This window comes from Neopelma chrysocephalum, unplaced genomic scaffold, assembly GCF_003984885.1.
Source record: "Neopelma chrysocephalum unplaced genomic scaffold, ASM398488v2 Primary Assembly neopelma1_96545, whole genome shotgun sequence".
NCBI lineage: Eukaryota > Metazoa > Chordata > Aves > Passeriformes > Pipridae > Neopelma > Neopelma chrysocephalum.
The window spans coordinates 429,091-456,882 of record NW_020925190.1 but is presented as its reverse complement, the minus strand read 5'-3'; the positions used below and the strand labels follow the sequence as shown (position 1 = coordinate 456,882).

Here is a 27,792-nt window from a genome sequence, read left to right as displayed (position 1 = left end):
ACCAAATTAAAAAACCAACATGAAACTGACATACAAATGCCTGCAAAAAATGAAGCTTTTGATTAATTTTGATTCATTCATGATTTATATTGTGGAAACAACCAGACAGAGACGACTCCTTTTGGTGCAGATTTATTGTTGTGATAGGTGTGAGCTTTCAGGCCTCAGACGAGGGTTTTTTTGTCATATTTTGCTGCCTGCTGCAGATGGAAGTTTCGTAAGTGCATTACTAGTTGGCCTGAGGGAAGCCAGGGTAGCTGGTGTCCAGTATTACACAGCCGAGAATGGGCAGTGACCTGAGAGAGCCTCGTCATCCACAGTGTGAGAGCGGCTGCAGAGCTACCAGGGGTCATGTCTGCACCGCAGACAATAGTGCTGAAATTTAAAGAGAGAGGATCTTTCTGGAATGTTGCTTTGCATCCCTGTGGGTCAGCAGGTGATAGTCTGGCTGCAGGACAGCCACAGGAGGGAAGTACTGCAGCCACTTGGATACACTTGACAATTCAGAGTAATTCCAAGTGGTTCTGTGTGAAATAAAGAAATGAATTTACCTTCCGCAGAAAGGGGAGGGGGGGAGAAGTCTCTTCCCAGCTCTGATTTAAACAGGTTTTTCTAAAGATCATTGACTTCATGCAAATATGTCTTTGATTTATTTATTTTTACCTTTTTTTGAAGACATTTCAATGCATGTCTTATGTGTGTTTGTAGCCTGGGTGACACAGACTGGAAGGATGGTTATTTGGGTTATTTGCTTCCTGAGCCTTCTGGTGAATCAGTTTCCTGTGTGCTGCAGTTTTGTGAAACAGCTTAATACACAGAATTCCATCCCATATGCTGGCATATGGGTGACACCATCTGCATGGGGATGTTTGTTTATCCTTGCAGTGTTTTAGGGTGTTCATCTGTGGCTCCATGGGTGAGCACAGAAGTGGTTTCCACATTAGTCATGAGGTGTGCTGTGTAAGTTTCTGCACAGGGGAAAAGCACGTGGCAAGACCTGAGAAGTGACAGATCCTCAAACCTTTGTCTGGGGTATTCATCTTGTGGTTCATGGCTTATTTCCCACTCTGCCACTGGGATCTGTTGGGTGCACCTTGCAGGTTTGTCCTTCCAGGCAACATGCTCTCTCTAGTCCTGTTGAGCTTAGTTGTACAACTTATTATTTCAGGCAGTTGGATTTTGGTGCACTTGGCTGAAATTGGAAAGAGTTTTTATTCCTCATATTTCTTTTGTGAGTAAGTTATTTGTAATTGTAGCAGTTCTTCTCGATACTGTTTAGCTAGATGGGTGAATTTATGAGCTTTTTAATAATTGAAATTAATTGCTAGGCTAATATTATATGTTTGTTTGCATACTTGCTTCATCTTTCTGGTGTCCCCCTCTTTGAGCCTTTCCCTTCAGTGTTTGTTGCCTTGTGTAAATTTCAAAATGGTCTTGTTTCCTCTTCCTGGCCTGATTTCTGTCCCACAAACTTCAATGGGGTGCTTCCAGGCTGCCTCCTGTGTGCAGTGCTGGGAGGGTTGGATGAGCTGGGTAAGTCTCTGTTCCTCCCTTTTGGATCATAATAGAAGATCACTCGATGTATGCAGGAGGAAAGATGTGAACTGAAACAAGGGCCTGTGTAGGACTTAGTTCATCATTTGTGTCCTTTCTCATGGCTTCTCCAATGCATCCTGTCCTGCTTTTGCAGCTGCATCAGTAGCTTCCAGGACAAACATTCTGAATTTCTTGGTGTGGAAACCTCTTCTTGGCTGAGAGAGAATGACTTCCTGTGGTTGTTTTCAAGGTGGGTGTCCAAGCCATTCTGTCAGTGGTGCAGTTCACAGTGGTCACTCAAAAAAAGCAAAAGAGGTCACTTTACTTGCCTTCCATGCAACAGTCATGGGAGACAGTGCCGTGGTATGAGCCGCAAAGAGCTGCTGTGGAGGGTGGACACCCAACAGAGCACAGCTGGAGTATTTGTAACCTCACTGGGAGTCTTTGGGCATTCACCCTCAGGTGGCCTCTCACCTGTCTCACTCTTGCAGGATGATTTCCCTTGGTTGGACGCCCTTGCACCCACAGTCCATTCTGTGATTCAGCCCGTTTCTTTAATTTCTGTCTTGGCTGCTTAATCTTGATGTTGCCAGATTTCCATACCTTTGGATTTCTAGGGTGAAGGGAATGTGTAATACTTCAGGTAAAGACCAAGTGAATTGGCTCTATGGCAAGTGAAACAGTAAATATTGGATCACTTTAAACGCCTTGTAGAATAATCTGAATGTCCAGAAGGAGTTCAGACAATTTGCTTTGCAAAGGAAACACAGCAGTTCCAAGTAGTTTTTAAAGCAATTCTGATTTCTGCCTCTAATGTTGCTTTTTGACCTCTGCGGTGGAGTGAGAAATTTGTTAAGAATAACAAAAACATTCACCATCCAAGGCATCTCGTCTTTTTGAATGTGGTTTTTTTGTCTTTCCTATTATGTTTTCTACCTTACAACACATTTGACAGTTATATCCAGCAAAAATAGACTTTTTTTTCTATAAATTACTCTGCTTTAATATAAAACCTCAGAATTTTCTTAATTCTTGAGTGGCTCTGGAACACAAACCTTTTTGGCTTTGAATCCATCAGTAGTCTTTAATGATTTCTTAATGCAGTCCAGTGGTATCGAGATTTTTTTCTTGAGTGAACCTGGAAGGCTGTAGAGTGCTCTTAGTGACTGAGAGAAGTTCCTGAGGGCTGGAAGAGAGCAGATGTATCCCTCATATCTTCAAGGATGACAAAAAAGAAAGATCCAGGGAAGTACAGGCCAGACAGTCTCACTGTAGTCCCTAAGAAGGTGTTGAAGAAAATCCTCCTGGAAAGCATCTCCACACATGTGAGGGCAAGAAGGTGATTGAGAGTGGTCAGTGGGGATTTACAGAGGGGAAATCATGCTTGACCAACCTGGCAACCCTCAGCTATGGTGTGGAGTGAAAGCTCTTTGAACAACCAGGCCCCGAGGACCAGCAAAAGATGATGTTGAACTTTCACCCAGGACATTCAGTTCTAGGACAGGACTGTTGGCCCAAATAGTAGGAATTTTCTTTGTAAGGAAAACCAGCAAGGCTTCCCACTCTGCTTTCTTAAATTTTCCTCTCTGCTTGTTGTCAGGAAGTAAAATCATGTGTGAGAAGAAATATATATGCCAGGACATTGTTTCAAATTGCTGTACAGTGATCAGTCTTACTTGTCTTTCTCTGGAATAAATTTACTATTGGCTCAGCACCTTAGCTGATGTGTTACTGAGAACCATAATAAAAAGTCAAAATTCTTTAGAGTTTTCTAAAAAGCAAAAAGATAAAAACTGTCTTTTTGTGCTTTTGATGTGCTTTTTCTTCTTTCTGCATGCATTAGTGCAGCATGTATGTGGCATGTATTTTCTACTTCCGTTCTTTTTTGCTGACGGAGTGAGAGAGGTTGTTTTCTTTTTAATCATTTCCCATCTGATTTAAATTTAAGCAGTCGTTCTGGTTTGGCTCACGTTTAAATTGTAGCAGGACAAAATTGTGCAACTAGAATAAACTTAACTTCAAACTTTTTTTGCGCTAATGAACAGAGTGTGATATAATTGTTACTAACTGAAGGTGAAGCCTTTTTTCCCTGTCTTGAATTACTTGGAATATATCAGTAATTCACTCTTCGTATTCTCCTTATGCTGAGCAGTAATACTATTTACAAAGTACTCCGTTTTGCTGCTCTGGGAAATGTAAAATAACTTTGGATCTTCTTCAGGCTGTGTTAATTATAGAGGTAGAAGCAAGGAGGGGAAAGTGGTCGTTTAAGCTTTAGTATTTTCAAGAGTCTGTGAGAAGGACTAGTGTTGGCTCTAGCGTGTGTCACTTTTTTTACCCATTTTCTTCCTGATTTTCCCCTTACCCTTTACTTGTCCCTACTGTTTACTCAGGTGGCTTTTTCTTTTGTTTAATCTTCACTCACTGGGGTGTATCTGGGGAATACCTATCACCTATTGGAGGTGCATGAATGGTGCTTCTTACATCAAAAGCATAGAATAAATGTCTGTCCTTTACTGCGTGTGATGTAATTTCACTGGAGTGGATTATTTAATCTAAGTGACTTCAGAGTTTAGTCTCTTCTAAATATATCAAGTGGGACCAGGTGCCTGATCTGCTTTAATACCACGTACCTTTTATTAAGGGTTGATCAGCTACCATTTCCATTTATATTTCCTGATGTTCTTTCTTGATTCAGGGTTATTTTTAAGTCACCCAGATCAGGAAGGATATGAGTGGGGTGGAGTGCTGAGGGAAGTGTGGTTAATTAATAGAAAACATATTTGGAAGAGAGCTTTGGGAGCTTCCCAAGAAGAGTATTCAAATGTAATGGACTCATTTGATTAAAAACACTTATCAGAATCAGGCTGCCCCCTTTACCCTCTTAAAACCCCTTGAATTATGAATCCATCAAATTAATTATCACAGAGTAATACTTCTGTCAATAACAGTATCCAGTTCTGCATGTACTGTATGTATAACCTGCAGCTTTTATTGTGGATTACTCATGTGGTGAGAATGTCAGTGTATGCTAATTTACAGTTGTTATTTGGGAAACTCGAGTGTGTCAAATCAGCTTAAAACACCAGCAGTTTTACATGAACTATTTGAGAGAAGCACAAGGCTACTAAGGTGAAAGGATGGAAAGTTTTAGCTTGGAGTTGTTGGCACCCTTGATTGTTTTCAACTTTGGGATTGCAGCGGCACAACAGGGTATGTCATAACATTGGGGGGTTTTGTTTTGTTTTGGTTGGGGGTTTTTTTGTTTGGTTGGTTTGGTTTTGTTTTTTTCAATTAAGATCTTAAAGGGGAACAAGTAACTTAGTGAGACACTTCAAACCCATTTTGCAAGTGGGGGTGGACTTAGCTGTTTACAGTGTTTATATTGAACAAAAGCTGTCTCATAAATGAAATTTTCACGGCTATGACTGCCAGTGGACTATAACACCTCTTTCTACCAGCATTCAAGACTGGTACTACTAAGTCTCAATACGTCTTTTATTTTCCTTGTCTGACCCTTCTCTATCAGGTATCTGTGCTGGAAGTCTTTAATTTCTCTCTTCCTTGATAAAGTTCGCTTTGACAGGCAGAAATAGCTGCAGGTTTTAATTATGCAGATGACGTTAGCCTTTCCTAAAGCTCTCTCCTGAGAGTAACAGAGAAAATATGTGGTGGTGTAAACTGTCACTGTGCAGTGAATGGATCTACGTGTGGGTCAGAGCCAGGCCACCCCCATGTGCTTTGCTGTCCCTGTGCTGTTGCCTCTGGGCAACCTGTGAGTTAATCCCTGTTCCTGGGCAGGGAGGGTGTGGGAAAAGCATTGCTTGTATTTATGTAATCAAAAATATCCAAGTACTGCGAGCAGATAAATAGCAATAACAGATATATTCAACAGGCTGGATGTGTTTAAACCTGTAGCAGCCATTTGGGTGCACAGAAAGGCTTAACCAATTCCAGCACCCTCTCTTAATTACTCAGAGAAGCTAAATTAGAAGGTGCTGCTTGTGTGTGGAAGAGCCAAAGCTGTGTAGCTGTGGGCGTCTTGAGAGCTGGGCATGCTTAGCTTACCATACATAGGTACAGAAAGGCACAGGAAGATAGAGCAGACATCCCAGATTGCATTAAATGGAAATGTTGGCACCTGTTAGCATAATAAACAGAGTAGATAGCAAAAGTACTTGTGATCAGTAACACAGAATGTGCAATATGGACTTAGAAGCATGGAGAGATGCACTTTTTTTGCTGTTGATGTTGATACTGAAAGATGCTCCGAGGATGTCCTTAAGCTCAGCAGTTGAAATACCTGTTTTAAAAACTTACATGGAATTAGTTGTTGTTATGTGCTGGCTAAGCAACATTGGCTTATTTTTTTGAAATGTTTGCCAAATACTTGTTTTAAGTTGTTTCTGGAACTGGAACATACGGGGGTCTGTAGGTGAATTCAAGTGTTTTAAAAATGTTATTTTGTGTGTTATTAAATATTACATAAAATTTAATAAATTTTGTGCTATTAAATGTTAAATATATTAATTTTTAGAGCAGGATACCCCAAAGCTTTGGAAAATTCCTAAGTTATGTTTCCAAAGTAAACCCACTTAAGCCTCTCTTGGATGACCTCCTTCTTGCAATCCTGAAATGTACTTTCTAAATGTATCTAGTTAAATGTATTTTATGAAGTTTGCCTACATTACTCCTGTCATCAAAGTCTTCCAAATGTGGTAGTAAAAATTCCTTTTTACTTGGCACCCATCACACATCATGTACTCAGAGTCACACAATGTTTTTTAAATTCATAGGTAACTTTCACATCCCTAAAAAAGGTTGTGTTTTAAAAATAATGCTTGCACATCTCCTTTAGGGTTAGCCACATTACTAGCAAGCCAGATTGTTTTTCCAGAACCAGCTGACAACCAGCAGGAATAATACGACTGTTTTAAGTATATACTGTCATGTAATGTATAAAAAGAAGGGGGGGAAAAAGGTGTTGAAAATTCACATTAAAATTGGTTTCCTAGTCAGACACCCAAACTCAGATTTGGAAACCGTTTGAGTTGTCTTTGAATATGCCTGGTTTGAGTTGTCCTGATGGTTGCAGGACATGAGATAATTGACAATTACAGCTCTGTTACCCAGCGGAACTTTTCACAATAAACAGTAAGTCTCTGAGGTACCCCTTCCGATTTCCTGTATTCTGGTGATGTATCCTTGTCTTTGTATGGAGAAACACTGCTGCATTCTCTTAGTTCAGTGTGAGCCATTGCTGTTTTCTTGAGACAATGGTCATATCCAGGACGTTAATATAAGTGCCTACATCTTATCTGAGAGCCTTTAAATGCTGACGCTTGCATATGGATAGAGACCTTTAATTTTAGGGTATTTTTTGGTTGAATAAATTTAAGGGATTGCCATGTTTCTGCAGTGATGTCATGCATTGCAGTTTTTTATCAGACAGTGTTTGCCTCTTGACTTCCTTCCCTGAAAGACGAGTGAGGCCAAAAATACTGACAGAGCTTGGTTGTGTTTGCAGGGCTGCAGGCAGAACACTGTGTGCTTGGGTGAGGTCTGCAGACAAGGAGGTTTATTGTTGTGGTGCGCAGAATACCTTTGTAAACATGTTTAGAAACAGAGCACTAGGCAACTTCTGAAGTGGTGGCACAAACACTGCAGGTATCAACCCTGAGCTCTAAGTCAGGTTTAACTCCACGCCACTCATAATGGTTATGTAACTTGTGTTAGAGAATGATACCTTGGTTCTTCCAACAGCAGCAAGAGTTGAGTCTGGATTATGTCACAGGTCAACCACCACAGACTAAAAGTTCAGTCTCCTCTCTCTCTTGGGCTCAACAACTGATGGATGAATAAATGTGTTGTTGTGGGGGGTGTGTGATGCTTTCCACAGGTGCTGTCTCAGGCTCTGGCAAATTGCAGCTGTCCTGCCCTCAGCCTTTACATGAATTCGAAGAAAATAGTAGGTTTTTTGGTGCTGTCTTATATTTTCAACCACCATTGCTCCAAATCCCCCAGGTTCCTCACCCTTTCCCTCAAAAAAAGGGCTTTGCTGCCCATGTGTTTAGATACACTTGAGAAACAACCTGAGGCACTGGGCTTATGTTGCTAAAACCATGTATCATTTGTTGGAACACAAAAGATCACTGTTCGTTAGCACTGCAGCTAATGAACTGTTTGTGACATGGGATCACCACCACTCCAGTGTTGCACACACTGTTATTCAGAGCTGCAGTGACACACAAAAGATTTTTCCAAATTATGCGATTTGGATATCTTGCATTCAACAGAAATATGTCAGTTTTACAAACAGTTATTTTCTCACAACATGACTTAAACATACATAGTAGTTTCACAACAAAAAAAGTATTACTTTTCAGGGAAAATTAATTTGTCTGTGTGTGCATAAGATGCATTTAACCTTTCTTTTACCTGTAAAGAACCCATAGCAAACTACATGGTGGCAGCTTTCTCATTTAGCAGTGAGATTTTTCTTTTGTGGCTCAAGAAAATTTCACAGTGGACTTCTGCCAAATTTGTCTATACACTTAAAAAAAATTGAAATACTTAGAATGGCCATCTATAATAAAAGTATATATTGGCAATGGATGACTGCCCAGGCATTTAATAGGGAAGAACATTTTGGGACAGGAAGAGCCAAGGGCAGGGAAAGGGATGAGTACACATGAAAAAATAAAGGAATAATCTAAATAAATGGGCCAGTCTGTCCAGTACAACTACCTGTTCATGCCCTGTACTTGATCAACACAGTGTCTCCTGTTTCTGCTTTGAACTCCAAACTGCAAGAAATCAATGTTGAGGTCTTGATTAAAAATCAAAAGGTATTTCTTTCTGATACCATGTAGTGAGACCTTAAAAAGCCACTGAAGACTTCAGAAGTAGGTATGTAGGGATTCAAAAACGCATTTGGCAAAGTTTAAGAAGAAAAATGGCCATTTTAATGGAGAGCTCTTCTAAAGCTATGTATCCAAATTGCATAATTATTTGGAAAAATCTTTTGTGTGTCACTGCAGCTCTGAATAACAGTCCCGTGTATGCAAACAAACACTGGAGTGGTGGTGATCCTGCATCACAAACAGTTCATTAGCTGCAGTGCTGATGAACAGTGATCATTTGTGTTCCAACAAATGGTACAACATGGTTTTAGCAACACAAGCGCAGTGCCTCAAGTTGCTTCTCACGTGTTGTTGTTTCAGTTACCTGCTGTAAGAATGTTATGCTCTGCTCCCTTAAAACAAGCTCTTTTTAACCATGTTTTTGGTGAAAGTGGAGAGAGAGGGTTTTGCCACACCAGCATTATAAACTGTGCCCATGCCCTATAAACATTTTCTGATTTTTTGACTTTGGAAGTTCCCACATTATTTTAAGAATAAATTTCTAATACTTTTTGTGACTATAAAAATCTCCATAAATGATACCGAATTATTTTTTTCAATTCTTAGATTTCTTTTATGTCTGACTAATATGTAGCCTATAATATTTATTTTCTTTAATATTTAAGGGTGGAAAAAATTAGGATAGCAGATGTAAGATACAAGTTTTCTATTCTCTAAGGCATCATAATTATAACACATCTATTGATCTGTGTTTGCACGTGTTTTATGTTTTGTGGTTTCTTTTTTCTTCTGTAGCAGAAGAGTAATTTGAGGTGATTTTTATGCCGCTTCTTTCTTTCTTTTTTTTTTTGACATGAGAATAAAATCTATAATGCTACAAGACAGTATTGTTTCCCCAGTTGTGTTCAAAATGGGAACTTTGGAACTTCTTGCTTCAGTTATCAAAAGCACTTTTGCGTTGTTTTGTCTTTGGGAAAGATAATTTTAAGGTCTTGACAGAAATTGCTTTGTGGGTTTCTCATTCCTCTTTAAGAAACCTGAATGGCGTTATCTTTCTGACACCATGTCACGCAGTAGGATGGCAATCTCTGTAATTACTACAACTCCTGCAATAGAAGTAGTATCCCATTTTTATGCAACTGATAGAACAAAGAAGTTTATTAATTTTTTATATTACAAAAGTTAGAGAGGATGTGAAGGAGCAAGATTCAGGATGGGAACAGTTCCAGGCATGGAGAAAAGCATACAGCAATTGGCAGGACTTTATTATATGGACCTTACAGTTATCATATGGACTTTACTGTTATTATGTGGTTTCATTGTATTCACACTACACAGTGGTCGTGCCCAGGCTTGCCATGAGTTTGCCTGCTGCCTGCTCCCTGCTTCCTCCACTCCTCCCCCTTTTGTCCATGTCCCTGTCTTGGTTTGTTCCCCTGCTTGTCTGTCTCATGCTCCGCCCTATGTTCTGGCCCTTTCCCCGCCTGAGCTGACAAAAGACAGGGTGCACGCGTGAATAGGGCATTCTACTTGCACCCTTCCTCGTGTCCCATCCCCTCTTCGGACAGCGGCAAGAGGAGGTGTCAGAAATAGAATTGTAAGAATGAAGGCAAGAAGTGTAGGAATCCATGGAAGGTTTCCTCGGATGGTGGTCTTCAACTTTTTTTAAACATTATTTTGCATGAAAAAGGTAGTTCTGAAAGACCTGAAAAAGCCCTCATTATTTACTACATTTTTTTCCCCCATGCAATTGAGCAGCTGGTTTGATTTAATAAATCAAATTATCCACTGACCCACAGCAAAATATTTGGCTTAGAACAGAGTTGGATTAAGCTTTGCTGGTCTCTAGTGCTGTGGTGGCTCAAAGAAGTGCTCTCACCTTTTCTTGTATATCTTGGCTCCTTGGGGCTTCTACCCATTGTAGAACTATACCTGGAGTAAGGAGTACACCCCATTACAGTCCCTTTTAGGCATGTACAGGTTGATCTGGGACAGGCTTCAAACAAGGCAGGTTTTGGTCAGTCCATCATGATTAAATCAACACAAAATGATTTTTTTTTTTTTTGCTTTGATTTTATGTTTCTACATAATTCTTGACTGATAAAACATTAGAATTTCCTGTAGGATAGAAAGGTGTGGATTTTTTCCCTATTACTACTCCCCATTCCTCCCTTGCCCAACTCTAGTGTAGATCAAAGCAGAAGATATAAGTAGCATTTTTTGTTTTACTAGAAATATTCCTCAAGAAAAGATGACTTAAAGAATATTTTGTTTGTTGCTTCAGGAAAAAAAAATCTTTTCAGTAAGAAACTGGTTGCGGCTTTTAACTGATCTGAAAGCTGTAACTGATTTCCTACTGTATTTTTACATTATGCTTTATATGCCTGCTACTGAAGAAAATTGTGTTCTTTATGGTTTTCTTAGTATAGACAATGCCTCTTTTTCTTGTTATTGGCAGCAGAACTGGATAGCTTTTTCATCCTTACTCACTGCTGTAAATTTCCTTGCCTTTGAAAAGGGTAATATTCATGTGGGCTACAAAGCTCCAAAAAAAAATGAGAGGATTTTGAAAAGAGAAATTGAATTTCTGACATAGTCTTCCCACAGTACATTCCAGTGAGTTAAGAACAAAAAACAACAGAAACTGTTTGTGTTTAAATGCAGCTCTTGGTGATAAACTGCTTCTCAGATGTTTTAATGGAAATTGATGGCTTAAAAATGTGATTTTTTTTGTGTGTATATTTAAAAAAAAAAAAGAGAAAAATATGTATTTCAGTTAAAGTTAAAATAAAAGAGAGGCAATATACTTTGTTTGACAGGAAAAGGAATTTCAGTTAAAAGTGAGACTTTCCTGTGCAAATGGAAAAAAGAAATGTGAAGCAAAATGAATTTTTACCATGTGAATACTTCTTTGATCATTCAGGCTTTATTATTACATTACAAAAAACCCATGAATCTTTAATATAGTTTAGTGAAACTCCAGGAGAAGGGCAGAGATCATAACTTCTAAACCTTGCTTTTGTTAGCACTTAAAAGAGAGTGCAATAACATCCCCCAAAATAATTTTTCTTGTGTCCAAGCTGAAGCTGATTTGGTCACTCTGCTTTACTTGCTGTTCTGGGTTTTTCAGCAATTTGTTATGAAAAGAGCTGTGAAACAAACCCAGTGGAAGGCAGAGCTTCACTTGAAAGTTTCTTTGATGGCAAGTTCAAGACCTAATAAACTGTGCATCACTGTCAAACTGGCAAGAAATCAGTAAATTGGTTGTTTTCCTGCTGCAAAAGAAAGATGAGGATGCTGTTCCTCATCTCTCAAGACAGGGCTTCATAGGATTTGTTGTGGAATAAAAACAATGGGAAGGCTTTCCTGCTCAAAGATGATGTCCCTCAGGAGCTCAAAATTGCTTGTATTTATTCAGGTTAGCTGGAGAAAGCTATTGCTGCTGGGGATGTGTATTGACATAGAAAGCAGATTTTGAGGTTGCATAAGAAGGAGGAACATAAAATATTCTCTTTATGGAAAATGAACAGAAAATCCCATTGTTCTGCATACAATTTGCTCTCTTCCGGGAGTGAAAGTAATGCCTGTACTTTACTGCCCCCACTTTCTCCCTTCTGTAACTCTGTCTTCCCCAAAATGGTGATGCCAGCTCAGAATCACTCTTGATTCTCACTGTCACCTGTGCCTTGCAGAGAGGTGACATTTGACCATCATGTCCATGCTTTGAAATCCTCAAATCACATGTCAAATCACAGCAGGATTAGGCTTTGCCACTGTCTAGAGTGTTCAAGACACTTGCGGGAAGAGATGACATGACCATGACCATTGAGCCTAAATCTCTTGAAATGCAGCCCTGTTTTGCCCTTGCCAGCTTTGTTACAGATCTGCACTGGTAATTGTTGACTCGCTGCAGAAAGTATTTCAGAAAGTCTGTAAAAGAAAATGGCATCAAATAATGCCAATTAAATGGTATTATTTAAATGCATGTAATATGAAATGCCCTAACGAGCTGCATTGCTTAGAGAATCAAACCGTGCTGCACACACCTTATCCTGAGCATGATCTCAGAAGAACTAGTAGTGACAAATGCTGTTGTTACCTAGGAGTTTCAGAACATCTGGAAATCTCTCAGTTATCAGAAAGGTACTTCCAGAGATCAGGATTAACTAACACCATGCCAGAATATGCTCATCAGATAGAAAGAAAACTTATGCTTAGCATGAATAGAGAGGTTCTTCAACTTTTCTGTCACTAATCCTTCTGTAAAGACATTGTGCAAAAATGCACAAATTTCATGACAGAAATTGCTCAACACCCAGAGCTGTCATAGCTCTAGGGGAAAATGAGTTGATGGAAGTGTATTATCAGTAAATGGGTGTCTGAAAGTAATTCGACAGTGGAGTTGGGGAAGGGTTTGGAGCACTAGGAGTGGCTGAGGGAGCTGGGGGGGGCTCAGCCTGGAGAAAAGGAGGCTCAGGTGGGACCTTCTCGCTCTCTGCAACTCCTGACAGGAGAGTGGAGCCAGGGGGAGGTCAGGCTCTGTTCCCAGGGGACAAGGGACAGGACAAGGGGAAACGGCCTCAAGCTGTGCCAGTGGAGAGTCAGGTTTGATGTTGGGAAAATTTCTTCACTGAGAAGGTCATCAAGCCCTGGCACAGCGGTCCAGGGCAGGGGTGAGTCACATCCCTGGAGGGATTTAAAAGTCATGTGCATGTGGCACCTGGCAACATGGTCAGTGGTGGCCTTGGCAGTGCTGGTTTAAGGCTTGGACTTGATGGTCTTTTCTGACGTAAATGATTCCATGTTTCTATGTTTCTGTGATTTCGTAACTCCTTTTGGTGTATTCGCTTTAAGCCCCTTTCACATCTCACACTCAGGTGTTCAGTCAAGGTGATATTGGTGTTTGAATGAGTGGAAGGTCCTGCCGGTGGATGTCAACAGTGGTCCAGTACAATCTTGGCCATGTGTGAACAGAAATGTGTTTAATGAGTAAGAAAATGATGTTTTCTACTCCAAGTAACTTCCTATTATTTTCTCATACAAATTTTGTTCTTTGATTAATAGTGGTGGAATGAAAAGCGTGATTAAAACCAGAGCATTCACAACCAATTTGTAGGGGAATAAAAATCCAGCCATTCTCTAAAAGGTGTGAATTGCTTCTATCATATTATTAGAGAATGTGAGTAATTGTTGAATTACTTACAAAGGGAACTTCAACATGTCCTTTGCTATATGCATGACACTAATTTGGGTGAAAAATCAGTTATAATGGCTGCGTGCTAAAGGACTTTACACTGCATAAACTTCAAAGTCTCTGTTGCTAATCTATTGAGTGTAGCACAGCTAATGTAATTTGAGAGATACTAGCAAAAACCTGAAAAGAAAACACATAATGTAGTTCCAGTTGGGTAAATTATTGAAAACTAAATGTATGCTTAAGTGGGTCTTTGACAGCAAATATTATAAAATGTGGATTCCATGTGTAATTCTATTGCTTTTATATCCTGAAAATAATTTTTATTTTACCCAAACCATGAACACATTTCTGCCATCTCCAGCCAAATTTTTGAAACTGATTTTCAGCTCTCCATTAGTGTAGTACAATTCAGTTCTTATCCTTCATATAAAACATTGGTGGCTGTAACACTTTTGTCATTGTGAGACTTTTGTTAAAATATGCAAGGTGGGTTAGTTGCTTGGAGTATTTTTGGCTTACTGGTACAACAGTGTAAACAGTTAAGGAAATTTCGGTGAATCCTTGTACAAAACCAGAGGTTGACAATAGACAATCAGAAGTTGAAATAATACTCCTGAGGATTAGGGAACGTTTGTCATAAGGACTGAATCATCTTAATTGTTGTTTGGCCAAGGTAAGGTCCTTTTTTGTTTGGTTGGTTGGTTTGTTTTTGTTTGTATTTTATTTTGTTTGTTAGTTTTAGTTTGGGTTTTGTTTTGTTTTTTTTTTAATTGAAAACTTGGAGAATTTAAAGGATAGCAGTCTCAAGAGTGTGTGCAGAAATGTCACAGAAGTTTGATCCAAACATTTTTTATTGGGTGAGGTATGACAGGACTCAGTCACTGGATCTTTCATATCCTGAGACATTTTATCTCTGTGTATCTCAGTGAACTCCACCTACTTAGGGGTTTAGTAGAGTAGCCCAAACTATCACCTGATGGTTTTGAATGTCCAGGTGAGCTAATAGATGGAGTTCTAGTTCCCTAAATGGCTAAGCACCACTTTTCTGCTCACAGTCCTTAGGGACAAGGTTGGGAAATGTATTTTTAATGAAGAACTTGTTTCTGTGTGAGATATGGTTACAGAGCACTCTGTTCAGCTCTGTGGAGTTTCATGGACTTCTGGAATGTCCTTCCCAGTCCTCCTGAGTTCAGTCTGGTGGGCAGACCAGCCAGTAATCCTTTTGGTCGAGTGTGAGCACGTGGAAAATGGAGGTCCAGGCTTCTGCTGTTGGAATAACCTCTTGCTTAAAACCAGGTTCTGTCACTTTTCTTGCCAGTTTTTTACAAGGTTATAACAATCCAACTCCTTAGGGCAGAATATGGCTGTCAGAGAGCATGGTGGCAACAAAAAGACATTTTCCCATAAAATCATTCAGGTTTCATGAAAACATTGTATGTGGCTCTTTGCAGTGGTCTTTTTTTTCATCAGAGCCCTGGCGATCTCTGGTGCTGGTGCGTGACTGTTCCAGTCTTGTACCTCATCTCACAGATTACTGCAGTTTCTTGAAATTTGAGTATTTGGTTTTTTTTCTGAAAATGTTTATAGATAGAAATTATTATATATAACAGAGATGTAACAAGGTCTAGGATGTGCTGACTTCTTATTCTGGCTTCCTTCTTGTCGTGTGTTGGCTCACTGCAGGGAGAGAAGCTCTGTTTATAGCAATCTGGAGTTGAACTCTTTTCAGCAGATCTATATTTGGGCATCTTTGCACATATCCTTGTGTCTAAAATGGGCACCATAATTCTTACCTTGTAGAGGAGTTTGAAGATTAGTTACTGTCTGTAAAGAGCTTTAAAAATGTCAAATCTGGTGTTTGCATATATTCAGAATATAATTTGGAAGCCAGCAAAATAATGTTTCCCGGAAATTAATACTTCAAAATTACTTGCTCTATAGAATTTGTTTGTGAGCATGACTTTGGGTAGGTATACCTTTTTTATCTTTCTTGGGGTATTATTTTTTATTTTTGTGCATATATGATGGTATTTACTGAGGAACCCAGGCTTCACTCCTGCATTGCACACTCTATGGATGCAATCTTCAAAATCAGCCTCTTTATATAATTTCATTATCTAGCTGTTTATTCATTTTTTAAAATGAAGCTGCATATTTTCAGCAGTGAGGGTAATGTATTATCTAGAACAGTTGAACTTGGGCTCAGGAAGGTTTTTCATTACTTTTTATGTTGGGATTGATGAAGGAGGGTCCATGTCTCACCTTGGTCCTATATGTTTGATGCAGGAGCTCTCCATAGAGATTTTTCTGGTCCATATTACATAAGTAATCAGAATAGAAGTTTATAAATGTTCCTTTTGGCCTTTAAAGTCTGATCATTTAATTAAAATGCAGGGATTTTGCGGACAAACCAAATGCTGAGATAGTTTATAGCTGAATTGATATGGAGGATCTCTGCATCACTTGGCTTTCATAGGAGAAGGCTGGATAGTAGGGATTCTGGCTGTTGTTTGGACAAGGATGGAATGGCTGTCGGTACATGGAGAAAGGTCAGAGTTGTGAAGAATGGTGAATTAATGAGACAGGGTAAAAAAAAAAGAGCAAAACACAGAAAGTTTAAGTCCTGAAAAACATAAAACACTGCCACTGATTACAGTAATACCTGTGGTCTTTTTCTGTGTGTTTCCCCCATTGGTCCATCCTTTGTTGCTTTGAACATAACATTTTTCTACTAATCTAGCTGTACTGTGCTTAGTTATGTGCTAGGGCTGCAGTCCTGATTCTCTTTAGCTGTGCTATGCTTGAGGATGGACCAGAAATTGGACTGACTGGACTGTTCATTCCCCAAAATTTGGCCCCAATGGAAGCTACTGACACATTGAAATGGGGGTAGGAGCAAGAAATGAGGGACTGTACTCCCAGCCCTACATGCAGAATTAGGTCATCATGAGGGATAATGGGATTTATATACTTATTTTTCATCATTTGAACTGCAAACATTTCACCACAGGAGATCAAGGTCCCAGCATGTACCTGACCATTTGTTGAACTCTCCACATACAGGTGGGTATCCTGAAAATGTCTCAAATTGTGATTAAAGCTAACTGTCTCCCAGGAAGTGATTTTTCTTTTGCCAGCATAAGGAATATAGTATAAGGATACTGAAGACTAGAAGGGATCTGAGGCAACAAGTGGTAGCTAAAATGTAGATGTTTTACTGATAAGTGTGAATAGCAGACCTGAGTGCTGTGTCCTTTTCAAAGTGTTAGGGAAAATCAGTGTCGTAGGAATGGTACTGAGGGAGGTAAGAAGGATACGTATGTATACCATAAGGTATTTGGAGTAATTTTGTTTGTCTCCTGGTTTAGGCAGGTTTGATTTGGCTATGGCTTATAGAAAATACTTCTCACTTTTTAAGAATTCAGTCAGTAGAAAGTGTCTTCAGGGCACAGCATCAGTCACCTGAGGAAATCAGATGCAGAAATGTATCAGTGCCAGTCCCAGGAGACCTCAGTTCATGTGGGAGGAGATGCTGAGGATGTGCAGAAAGGCAACAGTTCTGGGAACACTATGAGTGTTTACTGGTGAATAAACTGGCATTGCCTTTCAAGTCCCTAATAAGCAAGTGGCTTGTAGTTTCTGGCAGGAAATTCCCACTGGACAGTGTTAAATGCACTTGGAGATGATGGTACCTGTGTTCAGTTTATTATTTGTGAATAATTTAGATGCACTTACTGTGCTGTATCTCTTTCCTATAGGCTTTACTTTTTGAAATTCCCTTTTATGTGGTAGAATTTATCCCTAGTGATAAACTGCTGCAGAATGCAAATGGTCTGCATTGGAAATAGAGCTATGGGGGCTATATTAGCCTGATTCTCTCATCCATGAAAACAAATGCTATAACCATTGTAATTTGGTGTAATTTCAATGCAAGTCATCAGAGTTGCCTGAGGATTAAGGTCTTCAGTGACCTTTATGTATTCCTTGATTTCTGTTTTGTATGAAGGTTGAGTGGGGTATTTTTTAAGAGTTTATAAAACAAGGTACATTTATGTATAATCTCTGTAATTCAAAAACTGCTGTATGCATATTTAAATATAATTACCTCAGAATGCTGTTGTTCTTGGCCCAGGCAATATTTGCAGGATGGCTCAGGAAGGTGATTCGCTGTCAGATTTCAGAGTAGATTTTATGGAGCAGGTTATAACTTGATTAATCCAGTATTGGTTAGAGAGAATACATCGAGCCATCTCATCTGCCATCCAATATAAGGTAGTATCTATTTGTCCAGATTGAAACCAAAACCAGAGCAGATACTAAAGCCCCCTAATACTCTGGCTCTCCCCAATGTGGGAGATGGAAATCCAAATCAATGTCTTCTAGTGTGTTCTTAGCACACAAAACCCCTATTCTCATTTACCTCTAGAAATACCAGATTTCTACTTGCCAGGGAAGGTCATGTAACATTAAGATGGTAAAAAAAAACCTTAATCCCAAAGTGTCACCACAAAGAAACACAGAACCTGAATTATTCCAGTGGGTCTCTATCAGTTTTGCAAATTACCTCTTTATTTTTTTTAAAGAACCAAAATAAAACCCAAAGTAAAACCCAAAATAAGGAAAAAATACCCCAGACAATTAGTAAGAGCCAGCACGTAATGCAAGTATCTTGTTTATAATGAAGTGCAAAGCAATTTGAACGATTTAAAATACTCTCATACCATCAAGGGAAGTTTAAATAGCTCCTACAAAACTTTGAGAATGGCTTTATTTGGGTGGACCAAAGGTCCAACCAGTCTAATAACCCGTCTTGCACCTTGGCCATGAGGACATGCTGGGGAAGGCATAAATTCAGGTGCATATTTTACTTTCCTTTCCCTGTCCTCTAAGATGACTTTAAGTTTTCAGTTATTTTCAGCTCCAGAACTCTTTGAATTTTTCATATGTGAATTCTGTGTGTTCAGTTGCCCAGAAATTCTGTACAGTGAGCTTTCCAGGCTCCCATTGTCACAGCATTTACCACTTCCTTTGCCAAAGAGCACTGCCAGGTCACTGCCTGTTCCATGAAGAACCACTTTCTTCTATTTGTTTTGAAGCTGGTTTCTCTGACATTTGGTTAATAGAATTTTTTTTTTAATGGAAGAGAAATAGACTTGTGGAACCCATCATCGATTCCATGTCCTTTTCTGATTTTGCAAACCTGTGTTGTATCCCCAAAGCTATTCCTTTCACAGAATCATAAAATGGTTGAAGGGCACCTTTCAAAAGTTTCTTAGTCCAAACCTTCCTGCAATGAGCTGGGACATCTCCCAACTAGATCAGGTTGCGCAGAGCCCCATCCAGCCTGACCTTGAACGTTCCCAGGGATGGGACATCCACCACCTCTCTGGACAGCCTCTACCAGGGCCTCACCACCCTCACAGTGAAAAATGTCTTTCTTATAACTAATCTAAATTGACCCTCCTCCAGTTTAAAACCATTGCCCCTTGTCCATTCTTTGCATGGAAGAGTCTTAGCTTAAATTTTGACTTATTCTGTTTGGACACTTGGAAGCCTTTCCATGCCACTTTTATCTCCTGAAGCTTTCCCAATTTATGTTGCATTTTCTGTGATGGGAGGTCCAAAGCTACTCTCAGTATTCAGGATGTTTCGTAGCATAATAGCCTTGTCCACTTTCTTTTTTCTGCTTCTTTCCCAGTCATCCCTTACCCTGATTTGCCGTTTTTTGGCATGTGCTGAGCATTGGGACAGTGTTTTCACAGAACTTATCCCAGGATCTTACTCCTGAATGGTAGTACAAAGCACAGAGCCCATCTTTTCACATGTGAAGCTTGGAATGCTTTTCCTCACATGTGTCACTTTACATATGTACACAATTAATTTCATCTGCCGTCTTGCTGGCCAGTAACTCGGGCATGTTGAGTCTGCATTTGTTCTTAATAGATTCTCGTCATTACTGTCTTGAATAATTAATAAACTTTGTCATCCTTGGTAGTGCCTGTCCCAGTCCTCAACACAATTCCCTGAGGAAGTCCTTTGATGACCTTATTGCTTGTAAGAACTGACAGATGGTCCAGTATTCCAGCTCTGTTTCTTAGCTTGTGATCAGATGGGTTTTTTCTATTTCTTTATCCGTGGAGGGACATTTTTCTTGTAAGACCTAGATACTTAAGTGTTTCCCTAAATATCTGTCAAAAGCATTTTGTAAACCTTATTGTCAAAATCTGAATGCTTGTTGACCCCTTCTGAAAACTCCTCTGGGTTTAGAGGAGATGGCATCCTTTTACAAAAGCCATTTTAACTGTTCCCAAGAACATCATGTTAATTCTGATGTCCACTAATCCTGCTCTTATTATAGCTTCTACCAATTGGTGTATTGGCTCAGTAGATCTCCCTGGAAACTTGTAAAAAAATTGCTACTCCTGTCATTATTCTGTTCTTATGCTAATTTAAGAACAATAGGCTACGAATTTCTTCTCAGTAGCAGTGGCACAGCAAATCTCAACATGTGGGAAAATCCAGCCCATGCATTTATCCTCCCTTGGCTCAAGGTACAACACTCTCCTTCCCACTAACAAACTGTTGATCCAATGATCACAGAATCACAGAATGATTGGGACCTTAAAGCCCATTCAGTCCCACCCCCTGCCATGGGCAGAGGCACCTTACACTAGTGCAGGTTTCTCCAAGCTCCATCCAACCTGGCCTTGGACACTTCCAGGGACGGGGCAAACGCAGCTTCTTTGGGCAACCTGTGCCAGGGCCTCACCACCCTCACAGGGAAGAATTTCTTCCCTAACATCCCATCTAACCCTGTCCTCTGCAATTTGAAGCCATTTCCTTTTGTCCTATCATTACATACTCTTGTAAATAGTCTTTCTCCATAAGTGATTGCTGACTTCTCCCCCAAACATTTCCCTCACCTTGATAACCTCATCATTTTGTACTTGTTCACTTCTAGAGATTCTGCCTTCTTCCAAGCATATTTGCTTTGTTTCTTTCCTTTTCCCCAGGATGTAAGAGATACAGAATACGTCATGTTTTGTATTTGAGAAGCTGGGTGAAATACTATCAGTAGAACACATGTGAAAACTTGATGAGTTAGTGTGTCCTTGAGTAGCCTAAGTTGCTTTGATTTAGAATGCAGTTTGCTCCTTTTCCTCCTGGGATTATTGAGCAATTTTCAGTTGCTGCAGTGATTGTTCTCTTTTGCCCAGTAACTTACTAACACTTCAGATTGCATACAGGCTTCCAGATTCTGAAATGAAAATGTCTTTAGAAGTCAAGAAATATTTTTAGCTTGTCATCCTAAATTTTAATTAATCACTTCTGCCACCTTTTTCAGCATCAAAGGTTTGTAATGTGCCCTTGTAAACACCAGGTAACAAACACGTCAAATGATTAAGGTTCCTCATGCCTCACATTGAAGACAGGCTTTTGTTAAGGCTCTTAACTTTTTTTTGTAGCAGTCTTGGTACCCAGACAAATGATTCCCCACTTCTTTGCATCTGAAATTTCTATTCTTACCAATACTGATGCTTGGAATTTTCTTTTTAACTTACCCTCAAAGTCCTGGCTTGAATGAAAAAAACAAGAGTGTGCAATAAATCACTGAAAAATCAGGAAATGGCATCTAATGAAGTCACGCCACAATTAAGTTTTAAAAATGGTAATTCTATAGTATATGATTTTAAAATTTTATTAAGTTTAGTAAGAAAAGTTTAGTGAAGAGCAGTTCAGGTGCAAGTTGTTATTACCACAGTATAATCATTTGCAAGCCTAGGATACAACACAATTTGGTTGTCACCTTGGTGTCCTTCAAAGCACAATTTACATGTTGATATGTGCTGATGGAAGGATAAGATAACAAAACCACTGTCGACACAGGCATCCTTTCTCTAGGGTAAGCTTTTCCATCTGGACATTCGGTGCTGACCAAATTTAGGAGGAGCTGAAGGCAGGAGCTGCAGCAGAATTGTCAAGCAGTGTTGTCCAGGGGAGCAGCTCCTCTGACTGTGACAGGGAGCAGCACCACCGTGGGAAGTCCTGGGTCCTCTTGGTCCTCTTGTTTTTCAGTAACAGGTTGTTCAAAGCATCACCACATAATTTACAAATGGAAAATACACGTCAGGTTTCTACAAGTGCTGGGGTATGGAAAGGAGTAACCAAGGGGACAGACATGGAGTTACCAGGGGGTGGGAGGTGAGGGACAGGAGAGACATCCTTTGGGGTTTCATGTGAAGTGGAGGGAGGAGAATGAGCTGTGGGTTGTCCCCGTGCCTTGGAGAGAGTGCTGCCCGTGTCAGTGTGACCTTCACTCCATGAACAGCAAATGGCCTGGACAGTCCAAGGAGAGCATCATTTTGCTGCCAGGAAGTTCAGGTTTAGGAGTGGCTGTGTTGGTGAAGGCTCTTCCTCAGTGGTCTTAAAAGTAGTGTTTCTGTCACAGGGCATGTATCATTTGTGTTGGGGTTTTTTGTTTGTTTGTGGGGGTTTTTTGTTGATTGGTTGGGTTTTTGGTGTGTTTGTTTGTTATGGTTTTTGTTGGTGGGAATTTGTTTGTTTGTTTGATTGATTTTTTTTTTTTTTTAAACCAGAATAATGCTTGTTTTTCCCCTTGGAAGGCATGTCCCCTTCAGAGCTTTTGCTGTCTTATTTTGAATTTGCCATCATTTGGGCAGTTTCACAAGGGCAGAGTTGTGGTGTGAGCTGCTGTCAGGGGGAGCCCAGAGTCACAATTAGTGTGCTCTGGTACTGGACTTCTTTCACTCAGGGTCTTAATTTTGCTTCAGTCTTGTTTCTGGAGCAGTGGTGTCCATCAGCTCATTCTTTAGTCTTTCCTTTTCATCTTAGGAAGGAACTGATTAGCCACGGGTGCAAGTCAGAGGAGTGATACACAACAATATTTTTATAAACCCTAATCTCATTGTTCTTTCCTTGAGTGGCAGTCATGCCTTCATACCTGTGCCAGGTATTTTTTCCTCCTCCTTTTTTTCCTCAAGCTTTACCTTGGAGAACTCAGTCAAAGATCTTTTTATTCAAATGAAGACTTAACATTTTGCTTGCGTGCACCTGAATACTGAAAAGACACCTTAAAATGAAATTACTTCCTCTGTTTTATGTCAGAATACAGAATGTTCATCTTATCTTCTATGAGTCCAGGGATTTTCAGAATAAACAACAGGAACAAAATTGTCCAGCTGAACCATGGGCTGAACTTGAAACACAAGAGCCTGCCTGCTAATCCAACAGACATGATGAATGATGATGATGAAGGCAGTTGATGTAAATATGTGCTATAATTCTTAAATATTTACTGTTACCACTTCAAGAAACTACTGTGTATACAGAAGGGTGTTTTTCACCTGTATTGTACTGCAGTATGTGAAAGCTGCACGCTTTAGCGTTGAATGGCAGTGCTAAAATGATATATGTCTCTGTATAATTATATATATGGGCCCACTCACATACATCATTTACTGGATAATGTAATAGTGCCTCACAGATACCATCTTATTTTCTCATAGTAAATCAGTTTTTTTAAATGAACAATATTCATTTAAAAAAAATAATTCAAAGATGACTAAGAGATTCTTTTCAGAGGCATGTTGTGATATTTTTCTTACATTTTGCTTGTTCTAGAGCTGACTGCTTTTGGATAAACAAAGTGATAGTTTATACTGATGCTTTAGTGCAAAATGGGTGTCTGAGGGGGTGAAGGATTTGGATGATTTCAGAATTAGCTTCAGAAAACAAATGTCTTCTATAATTTACCTTTAATTGCCACTTAATCCAGTCCTACTGTAGTAGCCCCCCTAAGGTTGTTTAAAGTTATGTATTTTCTTGGTCTAACTAAGTGTTTAGAGCCTGACTATCACCATAGTAACTGCAAACCTCTAAGTTTAAATTCTGCAACGATATCACTGCAAGTCTTGCTCAAAAGGAATCTGAGTTATGGCACTTGAAAAGTAGAGAGGACTGTAATATTGTCTCTCCCTTTAACTTAAATCCCCACACAATGAGGATAAATCCCATGCTTTTCTGCACTTGTGTCTTTATTCTAATTTTATATGTAACAGTTTTATGAAATGCAAATAACTTGTTACATAATATGCAATACTGAACAGTGTGATTTCTCTTTAAATATACTTTTTTTTAAATAGACTACTCCACTCTATAAAAAGAGCACATCTGTGTGTAATCTTGCTGCACTTTTGACTGTGCTGTAGGTTATTTTCAACTGCACTATATTGTTATAAAAGTTTTTATCTTTCATTGCTATGGAGAATCCTATGGACTTGATTAAAAGGTTTTTTTCTTCATGGCATTCAAGTGTAAGTGATATGCACTGTCGAAAACCCACAGTTTTATAAGATTGTCCTTTTACTGATTTATTAATCCTCGTCTGTGCCCTGGAGTTTTTTTATTTCTTAAATTTAGTGGATCTGAGCCCCTGAACTTCCTTATTTAAAGCCTGTTAAATGTGAATGCTGCTTCTTATTTGGCCTTGTTTCTGTTGTGTCTGTCTGCAATCCTGCAGTGCTGGTGTTTTTTGCATGGAAAGTGTTTTGTATATGTGTAATAATGTTTAGCAAATTAATACCATGCAGAAATGAATAGTTTTATCTTTATGGAATGACCTCTTATGTACTCACATTACCCAAAAAGGAGCCGAGCGTGTGAGTGTTCTCAGAGACAGCTGCGTTTTGTAAAGGTGATGTCCCCAGGAAAGAAGGGTGTTTGTTGACATCACTTCAGGTTTCTAACTGTTGTAAACGTGCTAAAGGCATGTGAGAATGCAGATCACATAGATTATACACCTTGCTGGCTGACTGGAGCGAGTTGGGCATTTGCTGACCCCAGACAGGAATCTTTGCCATGTGTTTGTACTTGGTTCCCTGTTCACAGGTGGAAGAGTGGTTGAGCAGTTCTGGGTAGTGAGGAGAAGTGAGAGATCTGGTTTAGCTAGAAGAGCTCCTGAATAACATCAAACCCAATAACCAGATGTTTTTATGTGTGGGCAGGTCCCTCACTGGTCCCACTGCCCGCGAAACATCTGGATTACTAATGGTTGCATGTAGGCCACCTAGGGGAATTACAGGTGTGTGTTTAGGTAGACTGTTTTCTCACCTATTTTTACCTGAGTTGGAAGAAGTCATGTTGCTACCCAGCTGTAAGTTGGTATGCAAGCTATGCAAAATAAGGTTGTAAATAAGCAACCTTGTGAAATGGGATTTAAGTTCGGTGACTGGGGGTTCTCCTCTCCTCACTAGATAATACTATTAATAGTACATTCTGAAAGAAGCAGAAACTTCCCTGAAATCTTGTGTTCTGTGGAACACACCTTGGGCAAGACCCTTCATGCAAGAAATGCCATCAAAGAATATGACAGTTTTTGTGTGAATAACATTTTCTTGTGAAAACAAAAAGTTTGACAGTTATGAGTGAGATTTCCTGAAAGAAGGGCAAAAAAGTTTTGGGAGTGTGATGATTGAGAAAGGTACTTGTTCTTCTGGAAAGGTGAGGAATAAGATACAGCCAGGTGCAGTTTTATGTGAAAAAATGCAAGAAAGAGCTACAGACACTTCACTGTAGTTCTGTTATTGTATTTGACTGTAGGAGCTGTTTAGGGGATTGTATTTTGTTGTCTTGTATGTGAAAGCTTAAGAACAATAATTTAAGAATAAGTATCATGAAAGCTATTACCTTGATACACAGGGCAATATTTTCAGGACAGTTTCAACTTCAGTCTCTGTTTCAAGACTAAAACTTACAACACGTCTTCCTTGGGCTGACAATGCTTTGGGCTGAGTATAAAAAAAGTCTTCTGGTGGTTGTTGTTTTTTTTTTTTTGCTGTGTGGGTTGTTGGGTTTTTTTCCTTAATTTCCTTATGTATCTGTTTTAAGAGTTTCTGAACTTCCTTTTTCCCCCCTGTTCTAATTTGCAGCATTACTTTACTGTTCTCTTTGGCCATGAAGGGCAGAAGCCACTGGAGCTCCGTTGTGAGGATGAAGTTGATGGAGATGAGTGGGTAGAAGCTATTCACCAAGCGAGGTATGAAACTCAATTTGTAATCCTCTGCTTCCTTTTTATTGCACATAAATTGATAATAATTTCAAAAACCTAAGTCCACTCTCCAAACAAAAATAAATGTTACAATGCATTAGTTGTGTATTATTTGCAATTCATGGGGGGATTATAGGAAAACCCACCTTTATAATTCATGTTTATTTCATTGTCTTTTACCTTTTATAAGTGATTGTGCTCCAGTCAATTCCAGTTGTGTTCCATTGATTCCAGGAAGAGTACTATTTTATTAGAAACAAGCCCTAGGATTAGCTTTTTGTTAGAGACAAATGTGTCATATGGATGAAGAAATTAATGATATGCCAAATGAATAAATGAGTGTTTCTTTAAAAACTCTGATATGGAAATAAATGTAAGAAAGATAAAGTCAAACCATTATGATGCTGAAGGGCAACAAATGGAATTTTGACTTCAAAACTGAAGTCCTGAATCACCTGAATCACGTTCTTGTGAAAAAGGACGTGGTAGGACTTCCAGCCATGCAGTGATGTTTGCCTGAGGAAATGTCTGTGTGGCAAATGGTCAAGGTTTACAGTATAATCTAAATGAAAATCATCTAATGAAGGTATGTGGAATGGTTTGCGGAGGCACTTTTTCCAGCCTCCCCCATCGACAGTCACCTCAGCTAATCTGCAGTGCCATGGCAACACACAAGGAACCAGGCAGCTTCTGAATCGCTCAGGACAGGAGCCATGTAAACAGAACTGATTTCGCTTTATATTCATTAAAAATTAACACAAGCAGCTAGTAGATTTTAATTTAGAGCTTGTGAAATGAGATCCTGGTCATCCAGCCTTTAGATCTGTATCCTCTTCTTGGTGCTGGTACCTGACTGAATGGGTCACTGTCCTCTTCCAGGAGAGCACCTGCTGGGTTGTGGTAACAGGTGAACCACTTTCTGCATATCTGTCTGGGTAAACACATTATTTCAGATCCTGAGCAGCTCTGAGGCTTGAACTCAGCGCATCTCAGGAGAGCATGTCTGTCTAGCTGAGGGAGAAGAGCAGGAAGACCCACCTTGTCCTTGGATCTGGCTCAGTTTGTTTTGTGGACTGTGGCTGACAGCAAGTGAAGAAAGAAGCATGGCTTTTTGTCTTCTGTTAATGGGATTGAAGAGAAGCGGGATCCCATAGTTCCCTCTTTGCAAGATGAGTTTATACTTGCTGCAACCCCTCTGCAACTCCCTGACAGGAGAGTGGAGCCAATGGGTGTCGGGCTCTGCTCCCAGGCAACAAGGGAAATGGCCTCAAACTGTGCCAGGAGAGTTTTAGGTGGGACATTAGGAGGAATTTCTTCCTGGAAAGGGTGGTCAGGCATTGGAAGGGGCTGCCCAGGGAGGTGGTGGAATCCCCATCCCTGGAGATGTCCGAGGAACGACTGGACATGGCACTCAGTGCTCTGGGCTGGGTGACAAGGTGGGGGTTGGTCACAGATTGGACTCTTTGGAGATCTTTTCCAACGCAAATGATCTGTGATTTCTGTGGTTCTTTTCTGTTGCCTGATGTAAAAGATGCATAAGCAAGAAGAGCTTTGTAACACTGGGTTAAGATTTTTCTCCCGGTAGTTCAGTCCATAAATGTTATCTCACATGAATTTTCAAGGCATAACCTGGCAGAAGATCAAGACAATGTTAAAACAACACATGGGTGAAAATATTGAGAACTTGAATTGGCTAAGAAATACTTAGTTGTGGTGTTCAAGGTGAGGGTGGTTGAATTTTGGCTCCACCAGAAAGCTGTAACTGGAGCCTTCAGAGGACAAATGGGTCTTTGAGGTAACTAAGATCAGTCTTTTTTATCTCTATTCCTTTTTCTATTTGACTGTTTCCCCTTTATTTGTACATACCTGAAATAACCATCCTAATGATATTGAGCTATGGGAACCCCAGAGAGGCACATTCTCATGGTTCTGTGTCATTTGGGGATCTTAATCAACTTTTCTGCAGAGGTCTCTCATTTTCTTGGGGAAATTTTCCAGGGACATGGATATGGCTTTTCTTGTTCTAGTACTGTTTTCTTGAGCAAAATATTGATGAGTGACAAAAAAATTTCTGAAATTTAGCTGCTAAAAATGGAGAGTCCCACTACTATGTTTACCTCTTTGCTCTA

General features: G+C 39.6%; 2 protein-coding genes across 7 annotated transcripts in view; both read left to right on the top strand.

The window, feature by feature from the left end:
* ATG10 (autophagy related 10) overlaps nt 1–27,792 on the top strand; it is a 528,134-nt gene that overhangs the window by 106,064 nt on the left and 394,278 nt on the right. The gene's annotated exons all lie outside the window — the stretch shown is intronic.
* The window catches only part of RASGRF2 (Ras protein specific guanine nucleotide releasing factor 2), a 114,579-nt gene that overhangs the window by 9,097 nt on the left and 77,690 nt on the right, over nt 1–27,792 (top strand). For all 3 annotated transcript variants that reach the window (XM_027708800.1, XM_027708799.1, XM_027708798.1), the window contains exon 2: nt 25,545–25,651. In XM_027708800.1, the coding sequence (XP_027564601.1) occupies nt 25,545–25,651 (107 nt within the window). The remainder of the gene's footprint in view (nt 1–25,544; nt 25,652–27,792) is intronic.